The sequence below is a fragment of the Myotis brandtii genome, unplaced genomic scaffold (genome assembly GCF_000412655.1).
Source record: "Myotis brandtii unplaced genomic scaffold, ASM41265v1 scaffold581, whole genome shotgun sequence".
Lineage (NCBI taxonomy): Eukaryota > Metazoa > Chordata > Mammalia > Chiroptera > Vespertilionidae > Myotis > Myotis brandtii.
The window spans coordinates 59707-82541 of NW_005370182.1; the positions used below are offsets into that span (position 1 = coordinate 59707).

At 43.7% G+C, this 22835-nt stretch overlaps 2 protein-coding genes across 3 annotated transcripts in view; both read right to left on the reverse strand.

The window, feature by feature from the left end:
* The window catches only part of MYO1A (myosin IA), a 21954-nt gene extending 13756 nt beyond the window's left edge, over positions 1 to 8198 (reverse strand). The window contains exons 1-14 of one of the 2 annotated variants that reach the window (XM_005879007.2): positions 7905 to 8198; positions 6453 to 6581; positions 6238 to 6353; positions 5903 to 5997; positions 5590 to 5694; positions 5326 to 5372; positions 5124 to 5187; positions 4828 to 4926; positions 2846 to 2949; positions 2572 to 2719; positions 2021 to 2139; positions 1855 to 1941; positions 476 to 541; positions 254 to 358 (exon numbers count right to left, since the gene is read on the reverse strand). In XM_005879007.2, the coding sequence (XP_005879069.1) occupies positions 254 to 358; positions 476 to 541; positions 1855 to 1941; positions 2021 to 2139; positions 2572 to 2719; positions 2846 to 2949; positions 4828 to 4926; positions 5124 to 5187; positions 5326 to 5372; positions 5590 to 5694; positions 5903 to 5997; positions 6238 to 6353; positions 6453 to 6566 (1269 nt within the window). In that variant the 5' untranslated portion in view covers positions 6567 to 6581; positions 7905 to 8198. Of the gene's footprint in view, positions 1 to 253; positions 359 to 475; positions 542 to 1854; positions 1942 to 2020; positions 2140 to 2571; positions 2720 to 2845; positions 2950 to 4827; positions 4927 to 5123; positions 5188 to 5325; positions 5373 to 5589; positions 5695 to 5902; positions 5998 to 6237; positions 6354 to 6452; positions 6956 to 7904 lie in introns of those variants that run through there. The other variant, XM_005879006.2, reaches the window with a different exon arrangement.
* A 4556-nt stretch (positions 8199 to 12754) lies between these two features.
* Positions 12755 to 22835, reverse strand: part of NEMP1 (nuclear envelope integral membrane protein 1) — a 29712-nt gene continuing 19631 nt past the window's right edge. Inside the window, exons 5-9 of the mRNA XM_014550088.1 lie at positions 21341 to 21434; positions 20794 to 20908; positions 18476 to 18701; positions 17171 to 17344; positions 12755 to 16456 (exon numbers count right to left, since the gene is read on the reverse strand). Coding sequence (XP_014405574.1) covers positions 16276 to 16456; positions 17171 to 17344; positions 18476 to 18701; positions 20794 to 20908; positions 21341 to 21434 — 790 coding nt within the window. The 3' untranslated portion in view covers positions 12755 to 16275. The remainder of the gene's footprint in view (positions 16457 to 17170; positions 17345 to 18475; positions 18702 to 20793; positions 20909 to 21340; positions 21435 to 22835) is intronic.

Genomic DNA, 22835 nt, shown 5'->3' on the forward strand with positions numbered 1-22835 from the left:
ATCCACCCTTCTATCAAGCCACCCCCCTTCCTGGCCTGGCCTGGAGTATGGGGAACTGGGGGGGGGATGGGGAGCAGAAAATTAGGGCTTCTTGGTAATGCTGGAATGTTCAGCTGTGCAGCGGAAACTTTTTGTCCTCTGTGTTCCCAGGAGGGAACAACTGAGAGGAAATTGTGATCAAGGAGAAAGAAAAATCTGGCACGTGCCTAGAAGTCATTTAAGAGAGAGGAGGTGGGGAGAAGGCTTAGTTTACCTCTCTCTTATATTCTTCTTGCTCCTCTTTCAGTGTTAGCTCTATGAACACCTGCTGTAGCTTCTCATTGCAGTAGTTGATCACAAATTGCTCAAAGCTATTGTCCTAAGGGAAGGCACACAGATTAGAGAGACCAGCTCAGCCCAAGATACTTCCTTCCACTCAGCCCTACCTCCCCTCTCTCACATCCCCGGGTACTGTGGTTGGGCGAAGTTGTCTTACCTCTAATATTTCAAAGCCATAGATATCCAGGACCCCCATTACCTTCTTCTTCTCCCCAATGCCCACCTGAAGAGGAGGAAAAGATAAGTCTGAGGACAGGCCCTTCTACAGTGGATGTGATGATGGAGGTGATTGGAGCAAGGGGCAAACAGAACTCGGGTGAGCTTGACCAAGCCTGACAGGAATTGTGATTTTATTCTCCTTTCTCTTCTATATGCTGGAGGACAAGCAAAGAGGGTGGAAAGGGAAGATGCAAATAGATTCCAGGACAGTGCTCCCATGGTGTGAGGTAGAAAGACATTGAAATCCTCTCAGGAAAATAACTATCTTTTAATTTGTTGAGCATTTTATTTAAAAATCTATATTCTTATTTCATTAATCATATCATAAACCTAAAAGGAGTGATTATTCCCATTTTACTGATTTAAAATATCAAATTTCAAAAGAGCTAGAGTCAAATCCCAAACCTAGAGTCAAATCCCATTTTACCCCACTACCCTGCAGTAATAGCTTCTAAATTGATGGCACTTTCATGTACATAATCTTTAAATAATAGTTCTATTTTTATTTAATTCACATACCAGAGAATTTACCCTTTAAAGGTATACAAGTTGGTGGGCTTTTAACGTATATTCAGAAAGTGTACAACCATCACCACTACCTAATTCCAGAGCATTCATCATCCCCCCAAAAGAAATCTTGTACCCATAACCATTAGCAGTCACTCCCCAGTCCTCCCTCCCACCCCCAGTCCCTGATAACCACTGATTTACTTCCCATGTCTATGAATTTGCCTATTCTGGGCATTTCATATAAATGGAGTCATTCAAAATATGGCGTTTTATGTCTGGCTTCTTTCACTCAACATGTTTTCAAGGTTCATCCATGTTGAATATGTACCAGTATGTCATTCCTTTTCATGGCCGAATAATATCCCATTGTATAAATATACCACATTGTATTTATTTATTCATTCATCAGTTGATGGACATTTGGTAAGAATAATGCCTCTATGAACATTCATATATATCTCTTTTCAGTTTGCTTGGATATATACCTAGGAGTGAAACTGTTGGCTATGGTAACCATGTACACAATTTTATCTCATCCTCACTAAACCTGTGAAGCAGGTAGGCATTAAGGTCCCATTTTCCAAATCAGGAAACTGAGGCTCAGAATCTTTGTGAAATTGAAAGGCCACACACTGGTAAGCAGTCTATCCAGAGAGTCAAAAAACCAGTGACGTTTCCACAATCACACACTATTGGAAGACACTGTACACTTTTCCTCATTGTCCTTACTCTGTCCATCCCAGAACCCAAGGTATCGGGCTGGTGATCAGGGCAGGAGAGTGTTGAGGGAAGAGGGCGATCTCTCACCTTGATACTCTCATTGATTCGATTCACTATCCAGTTGAAGAGACGGCTGTAGATGTTCTTAGCCAGAGCATCCCGGGCATACTGAGCCTACAGGGCAAGGCCAAGCTGGTCAGTGTGGTAGCCACAGAACAGACTCAGAATCAGCCCCTCCCATAGGGCCCCTTACCTGAACAACATTCAGTGCAGTGACCACCTTTTCTTTAGCAGTTGCCATGGTCCTTGAGCACAAAGCTCTCTCTAGTTCCTTTGAATCCAAACCCATCATTTCCCCAATCTCCCGAACACCTGGGGTGATGAGGAGATACAACATGGCCTGAGAGAGGGCTTTCTCCCAGGGGAGGGAGGAAGCAGATAAGTGAAGCTGCTGGGAGACTGGTGTCCCTGGGCTCTGCTGGAGCAGCCCTGGCAGCCCGTTCAGAACATGGCCTTGAAGGAGGTCTGGGGAGGAGGAGGAAGGGGAGATCTGGGAACTTTTCATGCATTATCTACTTTAATATGAGAATCTCCTGAAATAGGCGAGACTCGGAAAGGTCTCAGAACCTATGTCTACCAAACTTCAAAACCTCATTCCAATGTGCCTCAATGAGTATGTTTGGGGAAGAACTCAGGAGCAGGCTGAGTGGGACTAAATCAGAGTGAAGTTAGTTATACTAGAGATGGTGGAAGAACAGCAGGAGATTCGGGGAGCTGGGTGGGACTTCAGCAGGGGGTGCAGACCTCTTGCATCAGAGATGCCACTCGCTGGTATTCCATTGGCCTGGAATTCGTCTGACAGCTTCACATTCCCCAGCTTCAGCACCAGGGCTGTCACCTCTAGCACCCATCGAATCTCCTCCTCGGAGAACCCAATCACAGTCATTGCACTCTTAGGGAGCAAGCAGAAGTCAGAAGTTGAACTGTGGTGCCAGTCCAATGCCTCCCTCCTCAAAGCCAGAGCCTGGGCTCAGGGGATGGCCTAAGGGCCCAAGCCTACCCCATCCTGGGCACCCACCTGCACAGACTTGAAGTTGGAGGCGTCGTCCATGCCATCCACTCTGGACACTTCTCGGTTCAGATAGGCATAGCCACCTGTATCCCGCTCCAGCTTCAGCGCCGCTGGGAGGGCCAGTGTGTGGGGACAGGGTTAGTACACAGGCTCTCCAGTCTTGACCCTCACAGCCCTAGCCCTAGGTGAGTTCATTCAATTACTCAAAGAAGCCTTTTTTTTTTTAGTTTCTTCCCTTGCCTCCTTTATTTTGGGATCATTAATTCCTATAATAGACTAAACTTTTAAGTGGTATTCAGGGTTTAGGTGTTTGTAATTATTGGGGTTTTCTCCCAACTTTTATGAAAGAAAAGCTTCATTTTACTCTTCTCCCCATCCTCAGGGTTCTGAACAATAAAAACAAACAAACAATCCTCTACACTGCTCTGGTCTCAGCGACTCTGAGGATGAAGGGAAGGAAGAAGGGTAAGTACACACCTCCCACTCATCCTTGCCGCTGCATTCATTGTTCGCTAAGCACTGACAGAGCGTCAGGGACTATGTTCCCCAGCCCTGATCCCTCTCTGGAAGGTTTCTCTGGTGTGGTGGGGCTGCGTCAAATGGCTCTCTTGTGTTCCCCCTGGTGAGTCTCTATCCCAGCCCCTATCACGTGGACTAAGTTATGTTTTCTTTCTCTCTCTCCCACAAATAAACAACTTGTGTGTTGGGACTATGTTTTTCACCTTCATAATCTGAATACCTGGCTGGCATGCAGGAACCTTTTTCTTTTTAATAAATGAATCAAGGGCATGGTCAAAGCTATTTACCGGAGATGGGAAGGAGTGCGTTAATCCTGGAACTTTAGGAATATCAATGATCTGTTATTCAAATGATCTGAGATTCAGTGAGTATCTCTCAAACTAGAATTTAATGGCAGCTTCTCCCAAGACACAACTGTGAAACCAAAGCGTATTAAAGAGGAACATCTGAACACAGAATGAGTCAGAAAGGCCTGGGGTGATGACACTGGGGAGGGCCCGCCTGGACTCAATTTAAACCAATGAGTGACAGAACCGGAACAAGACACTGGTGCCTGTGATTCAGACAAATGGAACACATTCAAGACTATTAAGCCAGGAGGGAGATGAGACCTGTGGGGGCACCTGAACCATAGATCTGCCAGGGGGAAAAGGGAAATAGGTATAAGTCCAGCACAGAATAACCCGAAACCAAAGGGAGCAGATACCACAGAGCTCTCAGCTAGAGGGCGGACTGGCAGGGCCTTTAGTGTCACTGGACCCTGTAGTGATGCCAGTACAACATTCAAGCTGGGATGGGCTCTTCCTCAGGACAAGGCAGCTTGCCCTATGCCTTCTGCTCCTATGTGCATCTGCACAGGCCTATTGGCACTGACCACACTGTAGTGCAGTGTATCTGTTCACACATCTGCCATCCCCAGGAGACTAAGTTCTTCAGCGACAGGATCCATGTCTTACTCAACTCTATACCCCTAGCACAGTGTTCGATCATAGTAGGTGTTCAAGAGCTGTCTGATGAATGAATGAATGAATGAATGAAACCTAGGTGGAACTATCTAAGAAGAGGAAATCAAGGACAGGGTCCTGGGTGAAACAGATGTAGACCAAGGACAACTTCAGTGGAAGCTCAGTGAAGGTTCAACATCCTGCTGAATTTCCTGCTGAACTATCAGCAACATCCCTTCAGTTGAAGATAGGAAAGGACAGTAGATGGAAATGCGAGTTCCATTTTTGAAGCCAGCTCGGGGAAAGAGGAACTCAGGCAGGACAGAGGAATACAAGCAGTGAAGAGGCAACAGAGCTTATTCCTAGTAATAAAACCCCACAGAGGTCACGGGATTTGTTCCCAACAATGGTGGGTGAGATCAGATGAGGAATATGGATGGAGGAATCTGAGGGGCTCAAGGGAAGAGGCTGCGGGGGCCCAGAGGGGACTGATGGCGGCTGGGGATGTTCGGGGCAGGCACATACCCAGCAGCTGTGCATCTGCTCCAGCCAGTAGCTGATAGAAGATGTGGAAGTTCCTTTCTCCTTTGAGCTGCTTCACCACGCGGGATTTCTCAAGCAGATCTGGCAGAAAATTAGAAAAGAATGTTTTGCAGATCTGGGAGGTACCTCAGCTTCCCTCTAATTCTGCCCTCATCCCTGACATCCCTAGTGGTTGGGAAGTCTAATATTCCTTCTACCCACAGCAGCAGATTAGCAGAAAGGGACACCGTGGGGCGGGTGGGAGAGAGAGGCAGTAAGCCGAATGGGGAGACACGTACAGTTTGTGATGACGCCACCGAGGGGGGATCCCTTGAAGTCAAACTCAATATCCATGTACTTTCCCTTCAGGGACCAGAGAGAGAGAGGGAGACAGACTTTGCTTCCTTCTCTTGTCACCACCCTGTCCAGGAAGGGTCTGTGGCACATTCTTCCCTCTCAAGCCTCCACACCCTCTCCTCCCAGACTGAGACGTTCACTCACAAATCGAGAGGAGTTGTTGTTGCGGATGGTCTTGGCATTGCCAAAAGCTGCGGAGATGAGGAGAGGGGCAGTGAGGTGGCTGAGGGGAGAAGAGGGACTCTCAAGAAGGAAAAGGAGGAAGGTCTTCCAGTCATTGTGCCAATGTCAGATTTTTTCAGGCTAAACGAGGACAGTGGTTTTGGAACAACGGGAAGGTGACTAGGGCTGAGTGACTCTGGGGTTGGCCGGGTGAGGGGGACAGAGGGCAGAGCCCGGCATTCTCACCCTCCAGCACTGGGTTTGACTGAAGCAGTTGCTCCTTCACAGAGTTCACCTGTTCCCCTTTCCCGCAGACGGCCGCCACATAAGACATCACCAGCTTACTAGCCTCTGTGCAAGAAAAACCCTCGCATGGATCTCCACACCACCCTCCGTAACTTCCCTCGTCCCAGCACCTGAGCCTTCAGAGCCAGGAAAACCAAGAGGGAATTCTGGGGGTGGGGGACGGGCAGGACAGGGGCAGGGCTAGACCTGGCTGGGAGAGATGAAGGATTAGTTCCAGAGGTGACCCCACAGCTTTCCCCAGCAGGCGCCTCACCCGTCTTCCCGGCTCCACTCTCCCCGGTGATGAGGATGCACTGGTCTCGGTCCCGGAACTTCAGTGACTGGTACGCCACGTTTGCCAATGCATAGCTTGTGGGGAGGAAGTAGGTAATGGCTAATGTGGGGTCAGTCCAAGACACCACATTCTCTCGATCCCCAGCCTCCAAGTCATCCACCCTCTAATTCTAAGGAAGTGACAGGCTAGGAAGGGGACTCCAGAGGGCCAGGGCCAGAGGGCAGCTAGAGATCTCCTCCAGGAGAAAAGAGAGAAGACATTAGAATGTCTCCTCATCAGGATCATCCTCACCTTCCCTTGGTATCTCTACTCACATATGGGGCTTCAGCTCATAGAAGGTACATTCCTGGTATTTGGTAATGAACTCTGGGCCATAGATGGGCAGCTGTTGGTAGGGATTCACGGAAACCAACACGTTCCCAATGTAGGTCTGCAGCCGGGGAAGAAGGTGAAGGAAAAGAGTGGGGGGAGGAATGGGAGCATGTGGACTCTCTGGCCACCACCGTCAGGGGCACCCGCATGCACTCACATAAATCTCCTTGTTCTCATAGCGTAGCTGGAGGTTCTTGAGCATAGACTCTTCCTCCAGGGGTTCCAGGAGCACGAGATCCTCCACCCCTATGGAACCTTCCAGGAGAGTCATGTTGAGGAGCTGATCCTGGGGGTCAGGGGATGGTTTATTGATATCTGATCAGCGTTAGAGACCCATAACTGAGAGGAAGAAGGCAGAAGGGCCGAGGAGAGCCTTCTGCCCCCCAGTTCCAGCCCCTAGAGAGAGCCCCTGACCTGGGAGAGGCCTCTAGACTAGCCCACGTTAACTGTGGGAGGAGGTGGGGGATCCTCTGCCCAGGGTCAGGGTTGGTGGGGACAGGGCAGAGATGGGACAGGACCACCTGCCTCTGACCACCAGGGTAAGGAAGACATAGGCAGCACCTGGGGAAGCACAGTTGTGCTTGCAAGAGAGGACAAGATAAGCAAAGCTTTGCCCACAGCCAGGCACCAAAAGCTCTCTCCTCCCTGCACGGAGGCCCTGCTAGGGTCTAAACTCCCTGACCACTGTCCCAGTTCTCCTCCACTCCCTACCTCCCACAGCCCCTATTTCAGTCACCCAGCCCACCCACGCCCATTTCAAAGGTTCTTCCAAAGGTCTCTCCTCCCCTCTCATTGCTACAGTGAGATTCATTTTTTAAATGGGGACGGGACGAGGTGAAGAGTTTGAGGATGGAGTTGGGAGTTCCTCCATAGAAGACGGCAATACCCCAAAGAAAACCAAAGTGAGCTTTGTTTCCCCCAACAAACTAGCAGCTTTCAGGACCTGTGGATGTGCCTACACTTCTGTCCCTATTTTTCTATTTCCAGTTTTCACACGAATTCCTATAACCTGGCCTAGACTTTGTCCCTGGTGGACACATCCAGCTTTTTAGTAGGAAATGAACAAGGAGGAGCAGAGTGAGAGAAACAGGGAGCCTGGGCCCACTGCCTCGGTCCCAGCAGTAGGCACACAGTAAGTGTCCCCTAAGGAGGAAGCCCAGCCCTCCTCAGTTTTTCCTGTGGGACTAGGTGGGGTGGCCTGGTACAGGACAGAATTATCTGTACAATGGTCAATGCCACTCCCCACAGGAATCAGGGAGCCATACCCTCCTCCTCTCCTGCACAGCTGAACCTGCGTGGGGGAGGGGAAGAAAGCAGGAATGAAAGGTTGAGAAAGAAGGGGATACAGCCGCCTTCTTCCTTCACTCTGCTTTCCCCAAGCTCCAGAAAAGAACGCAATTGTCACTTTGAACACAAGTGGCTAAAGTAACTTGGCAGGGGAGGGTGAGAAGCAGAAGCAGGGCTGGGAGAAGGCATCTTTTTTTAATCTGGATTTGAGGGAAGTGGAAATATGGCTGGTTGGAGGTAGGGAAGGGGAAAAGGAAGCCACCCCCAGATGGGTAAAACAATATGCAAAAGAGGAGCAGCGACGGGTCAAGGCTAGACTCACCCAACACTGGAACTAGGCTGTAACTTCACTGTTCCTTGGAGAATGGTGGATGAAAGCCCTATTCAACAGGAAGGGGGCACAGGATGCCCGCCCCAAAGGTGGAGAGGTGCCTTTAACAGGAGCTGTCCATGGTGTTGGAGAGGCCAGGAAAGAAGCTGCCCTCCTCTTGCCAGTGTCCACCCGTTCTGACCTTGTCTGTGCTGCCTCCTCCAGCCGGGGCTCCTTGTGTCGGTCAAGCCAGAAGCCAGAGGCGGCTGCTCAGCACAAAGTCCGAGGCTGTTCCTGCTGAGGGTGTGGTTCACTTAACCCTTCACAGGCCTGAAGCCCAGAAGGGAAACAGTAGTCACAAGAAAGCACCTGTAGTAGGAGAGAGTATCTGGCTGGCCTTAGCTGAGCAGCTCAAGTAGAGTTCCTGTGCCATTGTCCCAAAAATTTGGAAATGAGAATAGGAGTGGAATTTATAGCTAAGGATAAGCTTTCCAAAGTCAGGAATTTGTCAAGGAGGAAGGTAGGCTTGGGTATCTTCCTAACAAAGACTCAGTACCTCCCTCAAACCTACCCTTCCTTATTACTGAGTCAGGGGTTGTCAATGACATTACTTTAAGAACTAAGCAGACAAAATACCCAAATTCCTCTCCACCCCCTCCCCCTCATGAATCAGACCCCATGATACAGATCTAAAAACTAAAGTTAGTAATAATGCCTGACATTTGTAAAGACATCAGTTTCATTAACTCCCACCTGTATCATCATATTGAATTACACCACCCTGTGAAGTAGGCAGTGCAGATATTCCATTAAAAAAGAAAATTAGAGGCAAACATTGAAGCTCAGAGAGATTACACAGTGTGCCCATCCTTCCACAGGCAGTATGTGGCAGAACCACAAACAGAATGCTGACCCTAAGTCAGCCAGAGGTTCCAGCCCAAGTCCTGGCATTGCTAATTTTAATCCTTCTGTGCTAGGATACTGAATAAGACCTTGAGATAATGTTTCCTGGGCACTAGCCCAGCTGGAAGTAACCTGTCTTCGACAGTAAGCAGCTTATAAAATTCTGTTTTCCAGGGTACCCCCTCACCCACCCAGGGAAAATCCTGAACAGCAGGCTCCCACCATTCTCCCTCCCAGGCATGCACAAATACAGACACTTAGCTGAAGACAGACTTGATTTTCCAACTTGCAGTCACAGCTGCTTGGTTCAAGGTCCAAACATTATTGCTTTGCAGAAGCATTCTGCACAAGCCTGGCCCATCAGCAGTCCATTATCAACCTGCCCTTTCATAATTTATTGATTTACTATATATACTAGTATGTGGGGGGGGGGGCGGGTGGAAGGCAAGGAAGAGAGAGAAAAGGCTGAGTGGTAGAGACAAAGAACATAATCCCGAATACAGGTAGAATGGTATCAGTGTCAGAGACAGATTCCCTATTATAATGAAGGACACAGATGAACAGACCTAGAGTGAGAAATCTCTTTCCCAAGATCACACCACTGCAAACCTGGCAGAGGTGGGACCAGAACCCAGGTCTCCTGTTCTCCAGGCCAGGATCTGCAGCCACCTACAACTGGGGTTTATGTGTGTCCACCCGTTCACTCATTTATTGAGTGCCTACTATGTGCTCACAAGAGAAGCAACTTTAAAATGAGATGGCAACCTTAGGCTTAGAAACAATGGCATAAACATCACAAGCTAGGGTTTGTCTGGGATCTAAGCTGAGTTCTCTGGACATGGAAATTTTGAGTGCTGAAACTAGGAACGTTCTAGGCAAAGGGGGACAAGTGAGTCACTCTAAAGTAACGAGGTGTAAACTACACCTCCATGTCATCTGAGATTTTAAGATCTGTTAAAGCATCCCTGAGGTGAAGATGCATGGGGGGTTGTGATCTCCTGTTTCTCAAACAAAACTGAAGCAACTGGAGCTTATTGGTCTTCTCCACTGACTCCAAAATCACCTTTCTCTTTCCCCCCATTAACAGTTCTAGTCTATCTCTGGCTGGGTGGCTGGCTGGTTGGAGCATCATCCTGATACACCAGGATTCTGGGTTCAATTCCATCAAGGCATGTAGAAGCAAGCAATGAATGCATAAATAAGTGAAACAACAAACTGGTGTTTTAAAAAACTTTTTTTGTCTGTGCAGGGGCATGAGGGAATTATTGGGGGTGATGGAAAGGCTCTATATCATGATTGTGAAAATGATTACACAACTGTCTCCATTAGTCAAAATTCAAAACTGGTGAATTTTATTGTATATAAATTATACTTCAGCCCTGGCTGGTGTGGCTCAGTTGATTGGACACCATTCCATGCACCAAAAGGTTGCTGGTTCAATTCCAGGCACATACCGGGTTGCATGTTTGATCCCCAGAAGGAGGTATGCAGGAGGCAACTGATTGATGTTCAGCTCTCACAGCGATATTTCTCCATCTCCCTTTCCCTTCCTCTCTCTCTAAACATCAATTAAAAATAATTGTTTTAAATTATACTTCAATAAAGCTGGCAAAAAAAGAAACTTCCAAAGTATTTAGTGCAGATTTCTGACAGAGTTTGGAAGCCAACAATCTGATTAAACTAATTCACATTTATTCATTCTCCCAGAGATACTCATTTTTGAAAAGATGTTATGCTATAAAACACAGTTTTCAGATATAGTGAAGATATTTATTTGGTGGGTAAAAGGATTTTCTTGACTCTCACAAATTATCTGGTGTCAATTAGTAACATTGACCAAGTACTTAGTATGTGCCAGGCAACAAGGTAAGTGCTTTACATTCTTACTATTCAAAGTGAGGTCCACAGACCAGCAGCAGCTGAATCACTTGGGAGCTTATTAGAAATGCAGAATCTCGGGCCCCCATCAGGCTTACTGAGGCAGAAGTCTGCATTTAAACAAGCTCCCCAGATGTTCCCTGTGCATTTTTAAAGTGTGCGAAGAACTGGTTTAAACATCTTATCTTTTTTTCTCTCCTCCCTGAAACACTATGATGTAGCATTCCTGGCAATTACGCTTTAAGTTTTTATTAATAGCCATTAATGATCATCTATGTCTCTTATTTACCTAGTATAGTTATAAAAGGCAAAGGAAAAAAGATGCCATTACTGTGCATTAATCTACATAAATTTACATAGTCTGCATCCTGTTTTCTTCCTTTCACCATCTTTGAAAAATGGACAATGGGTTTCCATGTAATCTAAATAACTAAGAAAAGAGGAGACAGGTACAGAATTAATGCAAATGCTATAACAGATTCCAAGAGCAAAGAAAAAAGCCAAAACATAAAAAATAGAAGATTCAGATTCCTACTACAGAAGCTGGGCCTAGACATAATTGGTTTTATTCCACACCCCTAATGCTCACTAGAGCCCTGCTCCCTCTCCCACCCTACACAAAGTTTTTGGCAGGCATTTCACAGTAGGATCCATGGGTCTGCCCCTCACCCCAGTGGAAAATAAAACAAATACTTTATATCATTTTTAAAAATTTAAAGAACTAAAGCACAGAGAAGCTCCCTAGACCAGGAATAACCTATATATATATTTTAGAGAGTTAGAAATATCGATGAGAGAGAAACATCGATCAGCTGCCTCCTGCACACCTCCTACTGGGGATGTGCCCGCAACCAAGGTACATGCCCCCGACCGGAATAGAACCTGGGACCCCTCAGCCCACAGGCCGACGTTCTATCCCCTGAGCCAAACTAGTCAGGGCCCTATATATTGTTTTTTATGAGACAGCATAATAGTACAACCTGCTACTTCTGTAAGAATAGCCCTTAGAGTTCTGGCATCTTGGGAAATCATTCAGCCCCGGGATGAAAATAGAGCAAGAGATACCCAAGATGGGCAGCAGTGGTTAAGAAAGAAAAGGGAAAATAGATGGCATGCAAATGATCGCATTAAAAAGATGAAACTGAGGAGCTAATTACTCATGAACTGAAAACAAGAGATCCAAACAAGAGAAGTGCATGTTCATTAAGAGAAACCACTATATAGTCTATAAAACTTTATTAAAATTGGAATTACTTACAAATTTGTACAATAAAAATGAAAAAATATATTATAATAAAACACTGACATTTTTTCTTACAGAAAAGAGTGAAAATGAGACCCATGGCAAAGAGCCATCCCTGATCATTTTGTTCCTTTCAAACATTTATGAATATTTATTTTAAATACAAACGAAAAATATTTTTAAGTAACACTAAGGCATTACTCACAGGCTAAAACTTACCCGGTGATTCATTACTCTTGCTATTTCACCATCATGGGAAACTGAGGCAATTGCAGGCTGTAACAGTTCTAATACATTATGAATTATCTATTATGTTAACATAATAAAAATGTTGTCCATATACTAGTAAAGTTCAGAGAATGTGATTTCATCATTTTCAAGTTATTGTCAAGAGTGTGAGGAGGAAGATGACACACATGGGTTGGGCAAGGAACCCAAAGCCCCATACTTTGGGAGGCTGTGTGCCACTCCCATCCTCACTAAAGCTGTGCGCTGACATTCACGTGAATTTGCATTGTTTATTCCCAGCAGGCTCTGGCTTCCATCACATAAGGCACTGAACACCCTTTTTGAAGGTAGTAACCATGTAGAATCCAACTCAACAGTAACTGAGTCCATAAGCTAAGTTAGCAAGAGACACCACCAGATTACAATTGCATAGGTTTCCCTAAAAAAGTAATTTCTGCTACATCAAAACAGACACAAAAGGTTGGAAGTGCATTTACCTTGTAAAATGGCTATTTTTATGTGTATTACTTAGTTTCTGCTTCTGTGTAACATGAAGGCATAATAAATCTGTCAAACTGTCCTCTCCTTGGTTCAGATAAAATTCTTGGCATTTCAATATAGGTTATTATCTCATATGTCAGAACTGAGTCCAAAAAATACAAGGACATTTAATTTCCTTTCCTCCTACTTCAACTCTCACTCCTCAATTCAGAGAAAAGTTATGAGTAAACAGCTAAGAATCATTTTTGCGCAAGCATCCATCTGAGCCCATCTTTTTTTTTTTTTTTTCTAGAACAACAAAAAAATTGAGGACAATTGCATAATCCAACCCCAAGCCTTTTATGGATATCAGGGCCTGGGGGGACTATCTGGCCTATTTGGGTCCTTTTATTAATCAAATCTCTATCATATATACTCAGTGGGGATTGGATTGAAGGGAACATAGTCAATGAAGAGAGGGCTAGGGCCTAGAGTGGGATGTATTAGCACAAAATGAAACATTGGAACTATAATGGAACTATTACCAGCAAAATATCCTTTGTACAAGACATAAATTCATGAATTTGGGGGGAGAAATAAACTAGTTTTGGCGAGATGAAGTGGCTGATAGAAATTTGTTGGGAGATATCAAAGCTGCTAAATTTTCCTTATTTTTGGTCATTGGTCTCATGAAAGTAATCTGAGTGGGAAAGTCAAGAGGAAATGTTTTAGGCCAGTCGGCTCTTATATTAATGAGAGACATGCTCTACACAACTTGGTCAGGCTGATGAGAGGCAATAGATTTTTGAATGCCGATGAGTCCCTGGGCCCTAGGGCCAATTTGTAGCTTGATATTTGCTGAGCAAAATGCTGACATGGCAGCAGACGTGGTTCCAATGTCCAGCTCACTTCATAGTTATCCCTTCAATCCTTCTTGATGAGATCAGTCTGAGAAATGAGACTATGCTGAAATTGCAAAAGCTGCAACTACCAGAGAAAATTAAATGGGGGCTTCAAGTAGTGACTGAGCCAGTACACCAAGTGGCCAGAGGGAGACAAGAGCAGCTTCTAAAGGTTTCCTAAGTTCAGCAATCTCCAGGCACATGGGAGCTCTGAAGCATCTGGGGCAGAGCCACACAGGCAGGCAGGGCAAGGACACGCAGCACACCAGAGGCACCGTCCTTCACTGAGAGCAGTTCTCATGCTGCAGGACCCACTGTCATCTCCGCTGCCTACAGCTCCGTCTCCAACTACCAGACAGGAAGTAATAAGCGGAGTTTGATTTTACTCACCCTAAATTCAAACATAGTGAAAGTAACTGGTCTTGAGATGGAAACTTTATTTCACAAGTTTACTAAACATAAAGAGAGAAAAATCCGTCCCTAACTCACATTGCTTTCTCACTGAAATGAAGACATGAATCAGGAAAAGTCACCCTGGAGCAAGCTACCACCCTCCCTAAGTAGGTATTTGGAAGCAGGGAATCAACTACTTGTACAGCCAAATTACTTCTTCCAATCAACTTAGGTTCAAATAGCCTAGGCCTCAATTTCTGTAAATGAGGTCAAAAATAGTATATTCCAAAGGTCTTAACAGTTCTTTGTAGAGAGATAAAATTTTACCATGTACATAACTCACAAAGGCATTAGGTTTCCCAATATAGAGCTCCTTTAGTCTACAACTTTAACCAACAGCATCTGCCCCAAAACTGCTTATTTTTCACTTTCTATTATGTCTATTTGCTGCCAACTGAGGTACTTGTCACTTTAAGACAGTTTAAAGCTATGGGAAACACTGCTGGAAATAATCAACTGGCCACCTGGAGAGGAGTCTCAGAACTGACATTTTGAAAGTCAGTAATGGAGCCCAGGGCCTTATCTGCTAAATGGCTGGTCTGAAGGAGTCATGAAGACTTTTTAACAAATCATCTCTATGATCATGGTCATCCAGGAAGTCTATGCTGTGCTCTTACCATCGGTGTCTATCTTCCTGGCCAGAGTAATTATAGCTTCTTTCAAGGCATGAGGGTGAAGATCACAAAGACAAAACCAGCTAATGACAGAGACATAAAAATTCACTCCCTCATAAATGGCATTGCTGGTTTATAGGGTTACTTTCCAATGGCAAAAGAATCTGAAACTAATGCCACTATAATAAAAGGACGCATGAATCTCTAGTCAGAAATGAAACGGCAGGTAAGTATAATTCATGGAAAAATATGTCTGGCCCTGGCTGGGTAGCTCAGTTGGTTAGCGTGTCATCCAAATACACCAAGGCTATGGGTTTAATGGCACATACAAGAATCAATCAATGAATGCATAAATGAGTGTAACACGAATCGATGTTTCTCTCTTTCTAAAATCAATTTTTAAAAATGTATATATGACTCATCTTTAAAAAAATCTGATCCTGATGGCTGAAGGAGCATCCAGAGTCATGAAGATTAACTGAAGGTCTATTTTCTAGCAATGCAAACTATAGTAGCTACATAACTACATCTTGTATGTTGTATCAAGAAACTTCATAGTTTTAGGGCTTACAAAATTAGCCAGAGCTCATGGGGGGAAAAATAGGTGGTAAGGAAAGACAGAAAGAAACAGGAAGAATGAGTAGACAAAGGAAGGAAAGAAAAAGGAGATAGTTTCCTGATTCCACAGCAACTCAAAGATATGTGACTCACTGACCCCAAAAAAATGGAGAACCTGTAAAAACCATTTACATTCCCTAAATAAGATCGCTTCTCCTAAATAGCAGGAATAATGCTAAAAACCAAGGGGAAGAGAATATAAGAAATGAAAAAACTCTGAATTGTACATACTTCACAGGTATGGGAATAGATGCTTTGTAAAAGGGCAAAGGGAGCTAGAAGGAATGAGAAGGAAAAAAATGCAAATTTACTTTTAAGATGGAATTGAAAGCCGACTATAATAAAAAGCCCAACGGACCTCCCCTACAGAAGAGCCAATAGGCATGTTCCTAAAAGCAAGCAGGACTCAGAATATCATGTGCATGAGAACCAATTCAAAGCTCAACACAACAGCTTCTGGGGCTTTAATGGATAATCCATATTAATAAATATGTAGGGGCCTACGAGGCTTGTCACACTGGAGCACTTGCTGGTTCTGGAACACGAATTTTAAGAAATTAAAATTACATATGTCCATTTAAAAAATAAGACAAACAAATAAAAATCCATTTTCCTCTTTAAACAAGGATTATTCTAAAGTCACTGGAATAAAAGTAGAAGTGAAATTGGCTTTCTCTCTGAAAAATATAACCCAGATAACAGTTCTCACTTCTGAGTGCCAGTCACAGTGGCAGAAATGCCATGACTGAATCAACTTCCAAAAGAGGAGCTAGAATGCTGTGCTCGCTGTGCTCATCCAGTCTCTCTGGAAACATAAAAGGTGAGCTGACTGCTTAACCAAGGGGAGCATTTACTACTTTACCCACTCTCATTCCCCAGGGATCCCACAGACACCACCAAGACCATTTTCAGAGGGAGGCCTACTCAGGCTTCTAATTTCAGTGGGAGAATTCCTGCACTATCTCGCTCTGTCTCAACAAGCTGAGCAGCATAATGCACAACATATGCGACATGGACCACATCAAGGGACCAAGCCAGTCCACATAAAAATAAATGACTTCCACCTAAGTCAAAAAGTTGTTCTGCATGGCAGTGGGATACCAAGAATCTGCGTCCTCCTCCTCAGAGGATGTTTCTTCATAGATTTCATCCTGGGCAATAATGCTCCCTAATCCATACTCCTGCTCATGGACAGAAACTTCATTTGGTGTGAGGTGAAAAGAACCTTCCACAAAGTCAGCAAATCTGGAAAAGAGAAGATAATATTCATTAGGCACCTTCTGCCCTTTCTATTTTTATTTCAAAATAAGAATAAATTTAAACCCTTCATCTACTCAAATTATACTGAGTCCAGACAGCATCCCTGTCCTTACTCTGGCAGTTAAGTAGACCAAAGCAAGAAACAAGGAGAAAAGGAAAGCTGGGGTCATAGGCCAACATCCCCTGCAACCTCATCCTGCTTAATAAGCACTAGCCTATCCTTTTTAGCTATGGAAGTGCCAAGGTTCCTTTAGTCATCTGTAATTCTGATAAGAGAGATTAAGGGTCATTACACATTCATTCATATTTATGGTCCTATAAACTTTATGCCATCAGGATTCCAAATTGAAGATTCACGTACTCACTGGTATAGTTGCCCCCAAATAAAAAGGAAAAAAAAAATCCCACCCCTCTCCCCTGCAAGCAAACAAATAAACAAACAAACAGAAAACACCACTCAAAGAGTAATGCAATACTATCAGAGGGGACACTTGATATGGTGTTGGAATCTTCTCACGTCTATGCTAGAGTAGACAGTTCCGCTTAACATAAGATGATATACATACCTTTCTCTTGACTACTAGATGAATAGGAAAATAAAGCCATAAATACAAAATTATTACCTAGAAGTATGATCTGTTAAAACTCAAGGTCACAGTCACCGTGACAGATGCTTGGCATATCTGGCCAAGAGCTTACCTCTTTGGAGACTGGATTCGAGAAATAGTCTTCCAAGCAGAGCAGTCTGGACTGTTACAATATTCTCGAAGCTCCTCTAACGCCTTTTGAGTTTCCACCTCTCCTTGTATTCGATACTCTTCTTCTGTCAGGAGACGAGGGGGGACAATCTTTTCTGTTGCCTTACACATCTTTCTGTGCTCATCAAAATAACACCATGAATCATTAATCAGTAATCTATATGCACCCTTACCTCTAGCTCCCTTCAGTGGGCCAGGCATGCAGCAGAGAGCCTGACCTTCTTGATTTCAGAGAGGAAGGGAGAGGGACAGAGTGATAGAAACATCAATGATGAGAGAGAATCATTGATTGGCTGCCTCCTGCACGCCCCACACAGGGGATTGGACCTGCAACCGGGTAAGTGCCCGGACCGGGAATTGAACTGTGACCACGCTGGCTGCTGGCTGGGCCAGATATCTTTAGTTATAATGTACTCTTGATATGTCAGACTATTAGTGACAAGTCAGAATAGTCAATTATTATTCACTAATGTGAGTAAATTCACTTATTTGCCAATAAATGACAGACAAAGTATTTATTTTCCAAAAACTGGGAAAATGACCAAAAATGATGGTGTAAAATTGTGGTCCATTAACTTTGTTCCCCAAACTGAAGATATCACCCTTGACTATCTGTAATAGAACCACCACTGACAATCTGAGATCATTCCATATTCACTATGCAAGGTGATAACACACTATGAATTACATCGTAAGACTAGGACTCCCATCCCTGGCCAGTGTGGCTCAGTTGGTTGGGCATCGTCTGGTGCACTGAAAGGTTGATGGTTCGATTCCTGGTCAGGGCACATGCCCAGCTTGTGGGCTCTATCCCCAGTAGGGGACATGCAGGAGGCAGCCGATCAATGTTTCTCTCTCTCCCTCTCCCTTCTTCTCTCTCTACAGAGGGGGGAAAATCAATTAAAAGAAAAAGACCAGGACTCCCAGCGCAATCTGAGAGCCAATGTGAAAGACTCTGAAACCATGTAACCTGAGGCATTTGATATAAAAGTAATATACTTTGCACCATCTAGTGGTAACATGAGCACATCACACTTTAGTGGATACTTTTATATAAAATAACTATAATAAAACTATAAAAATGCCTATAGTCTAAAGAAAGAGACTCAGGAAGGACAAAAATCAGAAGCAATAATACAATAAATTTTCATTAGCAAAGAGGCTCCCAGGTCAACACTTTTGTGTCCTTCTGCTGCAACTGTATCACACATTGTACGTTTCAATAGTTACATTGCCTTTCAGTCACCTGTAGGTGATGTACAGCCACCGAATAGGATACTCCAGGTTCTTAGTACACAGAGCAATGATGATAATGGCAAAAGCAACCTGTGGTATCTGGATACCAGAATACATGAAACAGAGGCCCATCAGCTGCAAGGTCCAGGTCAGCAGGTTGATACTTCGTTCATTCTCCAAGGGCCCATACTTGTAACAGACTGCAAAACTTATAAATCCAACTGTGAGGACATAACCTATGAGAAGAGTTAACAGAAGACATTAGTAAAATAATTTGTGTGGGGAAAAGCAGTAAGTGACTAGCACCGACTGAACTGGGAAAATGGACAAGATCATTACTCAATTATTCATATTTTTTTCTATCATTCAGATATATTTATCTTTTTAAGCTTCCATCCTTCTTTTTATCCCTAATTTATTTGCATTAAATTGAAGCATTGCTACACATTGAACAACTCTAGAATAGTCTGTTTAAAAAACACAATATATGGCCTAGCCAGTTTGGCTCAGTGAATAGAGTGTCGGCCCAATGATTGAAGGGTCCCAGGTTTGATTCTGATCAAGGGTACACACTTCGGTTGCAGGCTGGATCCCTGGCCCTGGTCAGGGCGTGTGGGGGAGGCAACCAATCCATGTGTCTCTCTCACATCGATGTTTCTCTCTCTATTTCTCCCCCTCCCACTCTCCCCCTTCTACTCTCTCTAAAAGTCAATGGAAAAATATCCTCGGGCCCTAGCTGGTTTGGCTCAATGGATAGAGCATCAGCCTGCAGACTGAAGGGTTCCAGGTTCGAATCGGGTCAAGGGCACATACCAGGGTTGCGGGCTCAATCCCCAGTGGGGGTTATGCAGGAGGCAGCCAATCAATGATTCTCTCTTATCACTGATGTTTCTATCTCTCTCTCCCTCTCTGAAATCAATAAAAAAATATATTAAATAAAAGAAAAAGAAAAAGATCCTCGGGTGAGGATTAACAACAAACCACTCAATATATGGAAATCCAGATTAATCACCTCTCAAAGGGTAGATTAAGAGTTACTATCTGTATAAAAAAAGGATTCCTGCTTTACAGATTAGATTCAATGAAGAGTTACTTTTTCAAGTCCTCAAGTATATTAGAAATACAATTATGTTGACAAACAATCCAATTAAAAAATGGGCAAAGGACCTAAATAGACACTTCTCCAAAGAGGACATACAGATGGCCAATAGACATATGAAAACATGCTCAATATCACTAATGATCAGAGAGATGCAAATTAAAACTACAGTAAGGTATCACCTCACACCTGCCAGAATAGCTACCATCAATAAATCAACAAACAACAAGTGCTGGTGAGGATGTGGAGAAAAGGGAACCCTGGTTTACTGCTGGTGGGAATGCAGACTGGTTGCAGTCACTATGGAAAACAGTATGGAATTTCTTCAAAAAATTAAAAATGGAACTCCCATTTGACCCAATGATCCCACTTCTAGGAATATATCCTAAGAATCCCAAAACACCAATCAGGAAGAATCTATGCACCCCTACATACTGTAAATAGTGCTGTTTACAATAGCTAAGATCTGGAAACAGCCCAAATGCCCATCAGTTGATGAGTGGATAAAAAAGCTGTAGTGCATTTACACAATGGAATCCTATGTATTCATCTGTAAAAAAGAAGGATCTCTTACCCTTTGTGACAGTATGGAGGGACCTGGAGAATATTATGCTAAGCGAAATAAGCCAGTCAGACAAAGACACATAGCACATGATCCCACTTAAATGTGGAATCTAAAGAACAAAATAAACTGACAAACAAAATAGGTCCAGAGGCATGGATGCCTGGAACAGACTGACAGATCTCAGAGAGCAGGGGGGTTGGAGGGACAGGAAGAAATTAACTAAAGAACGTATATGAATATATGCATAGCCCATGGACACAGACAATAGTGTGGTGAAGGCCTGGGATGGGGCAGAGGCTGGGTGGAGGGCGGCAAAGGGAGGGAAAATGAGGGACATCTGTAATACTGTCAACAATAACAATAAATAAAACAAATACAATTGTATTAATAAAGTCAATTTACAGTTTTTCAGAAAGATGCCTATCATATAAAGAAAGGTATACTTATCTACAACACAAATTAAAGTCTTCTTCCGAGCAGCATCATTTTAATTTAAGAGAAGGTAACAACTGTAAGAGGGATTAGAAATAAGTGAAGAACTACGATTCTTAAAAGTTAATAAAATGGCATGGACTATTAAACTCCTAAAAGTTAATTTCATGACCAAATTAACTAAAATAGTTTATAAACATATAAAAAGGAAAACAAAACCAGTAACACTTACTTAAAAGATACTGCCAGTAGCACCTCCAGATCTCTTGTAAATTTTTAAAAACTAGTTGAATGAGGTATAGCGAAAAGGACCAGCCTCCCACCAGGATGATGTAAATGGGACTTTTCTAAAACAGAGTAGAAGTGAAAGCAAAAAGTTACAAAAGGTTTCCATACATAAAAGCAAAATGAAACTATGTTTAAAAAAACCTCAAACTATTGAAAAACACATCTCTGACAAAGATTTCCTATTTAAAGTGGTACAGTCTGCTAAGGACACTGGGAAAATGAGATGCTAAATAACTTAAAAGCCTGACTATGTAATTAGCAAATAGGAAGGAGACTTTAATCCCCCACTAAGCACGGAATTTTAAATAAAAAGGGAGTTTATATGTAATCAGGCTCCAAGTTTCATCATGGTAAGTACCTTTCTGAATCAAGGAAGGAGTAGGACATTGGCTTAGATATCAATGCAAATTTCAGTGCTGCTAAATTACCTAAGAAAACTATCCTTCAACTATCCAGGCTCATCTTAACCACATGAGTATTCTGCTACTTACCCTGGGTATAAACTTGGACAGCATGAAAATGATGATTAGCAGAGACGCCACAATTCCCACACCCATCCCAGTGGAATAGTAGAAGATTTGGCTTCTGCAAAGAGAAAATGTATTTCATGACTATGTGTGTATTCTTCATACATGGCATTGTTCCAACTAGGACAACTATCCTAGTCAAAAGATAGAAAACAGATACAAGATACAGGTATTTGCCCAAAACTTGAAGTCAGAAAACTGAAGAAACTATAACAATATAGTTGCTCCCAGATTATGAGGATTAGTATCAATGAGGTCCCCTCAAGTATATCCCCAAAATAAACCTCTATTTAGTCTCCTACTTTGATCCCCAGCATCTCTCCCAACCCAATCCTATATAATAAAAGCATAATATGCAAATCGACCAAAGGGCAGAACGACTGGTCGCTATGATGCACACTGACCACCAGGAGGCAGACGCTCAACGCAGGAGCTGCTCCCTGGTGGTCAGTGCGCTCCCACAGGGGGAGCACTGCTTAGCCAGATGGCTGGCTAGCCCAGCAACAGTGGTGGGAGCCTCTCCTGTCTCTGCTGCAGGCGGGCAGTAAGGAGCGAGGGGTCCCAGACTGCAAGAGGGATGTGTGCCTGCCAGCTTAGGGGGCTTAGGGATCAGGCCTAAGCTGGCAGGCAGACATCCCCCGAGGGGTCCCGGACTGTGCAGGCCGGGCTGAGGCACCCTGCTCCCCAATGCATGAATCTCGTACACCGGGCCTCTAGTTTTTAATAAGAATCTTTCTTTTGAGGAACCGTACACCATCTCTGGGAGAAGGAAGGGACAATACTGCACTTGTGGAGACTGGAACTGAACTGATTACCCAGAAGGATAAAGCAAACACAGGGCCTAGAACAGAGAGCTCCTACTCCTATTCCAGGCTCTTTCTATCAGTTATTCCTCCCTCATTGAGTTTCTCTTAGAATCCCTCCAAAAAAGGAACAACTTCCACCAACCTCACTCCAGCCCAACTTCAAACTCCAATTGTTAATCTGTCATTCACTACTCCACAAATACTCTTTTTACTTGTATACATAGTTAATGTTGGTTCTATCTTTGTTCAATGTTTGCTTTTTTCTCTATTTCTTTTCTTTGTATTTGGACATGTCACCTAGCTTGGCTGGTAAGTTCCTAAAGGCAGGAAATGAATAAGTAGTTAATGTTTGTCTCTTTACTTCTGAATGGCATGAAGCTTATCAACACACACATAGCCCAGTAAAAATAAGGGCTTAACACATTCTTTCCAATGGTGGAGTGGTTGACTCATCACAAGATAGGTCAAACTAATGGGAAGATTTCACTATTGCCAGTCTTATGTAATACAAGGAAAAAACAAAAATCATTACACATATATTAAAGTACTTTTAAAAATTATCCAAGCAGATAATGGCCTAGCCATAAAGGTCCTGGAAAAGGAAATGGCAGCACTTGGAGTTTTTACAATAAAAGTCAAGGACAGATCTGAGT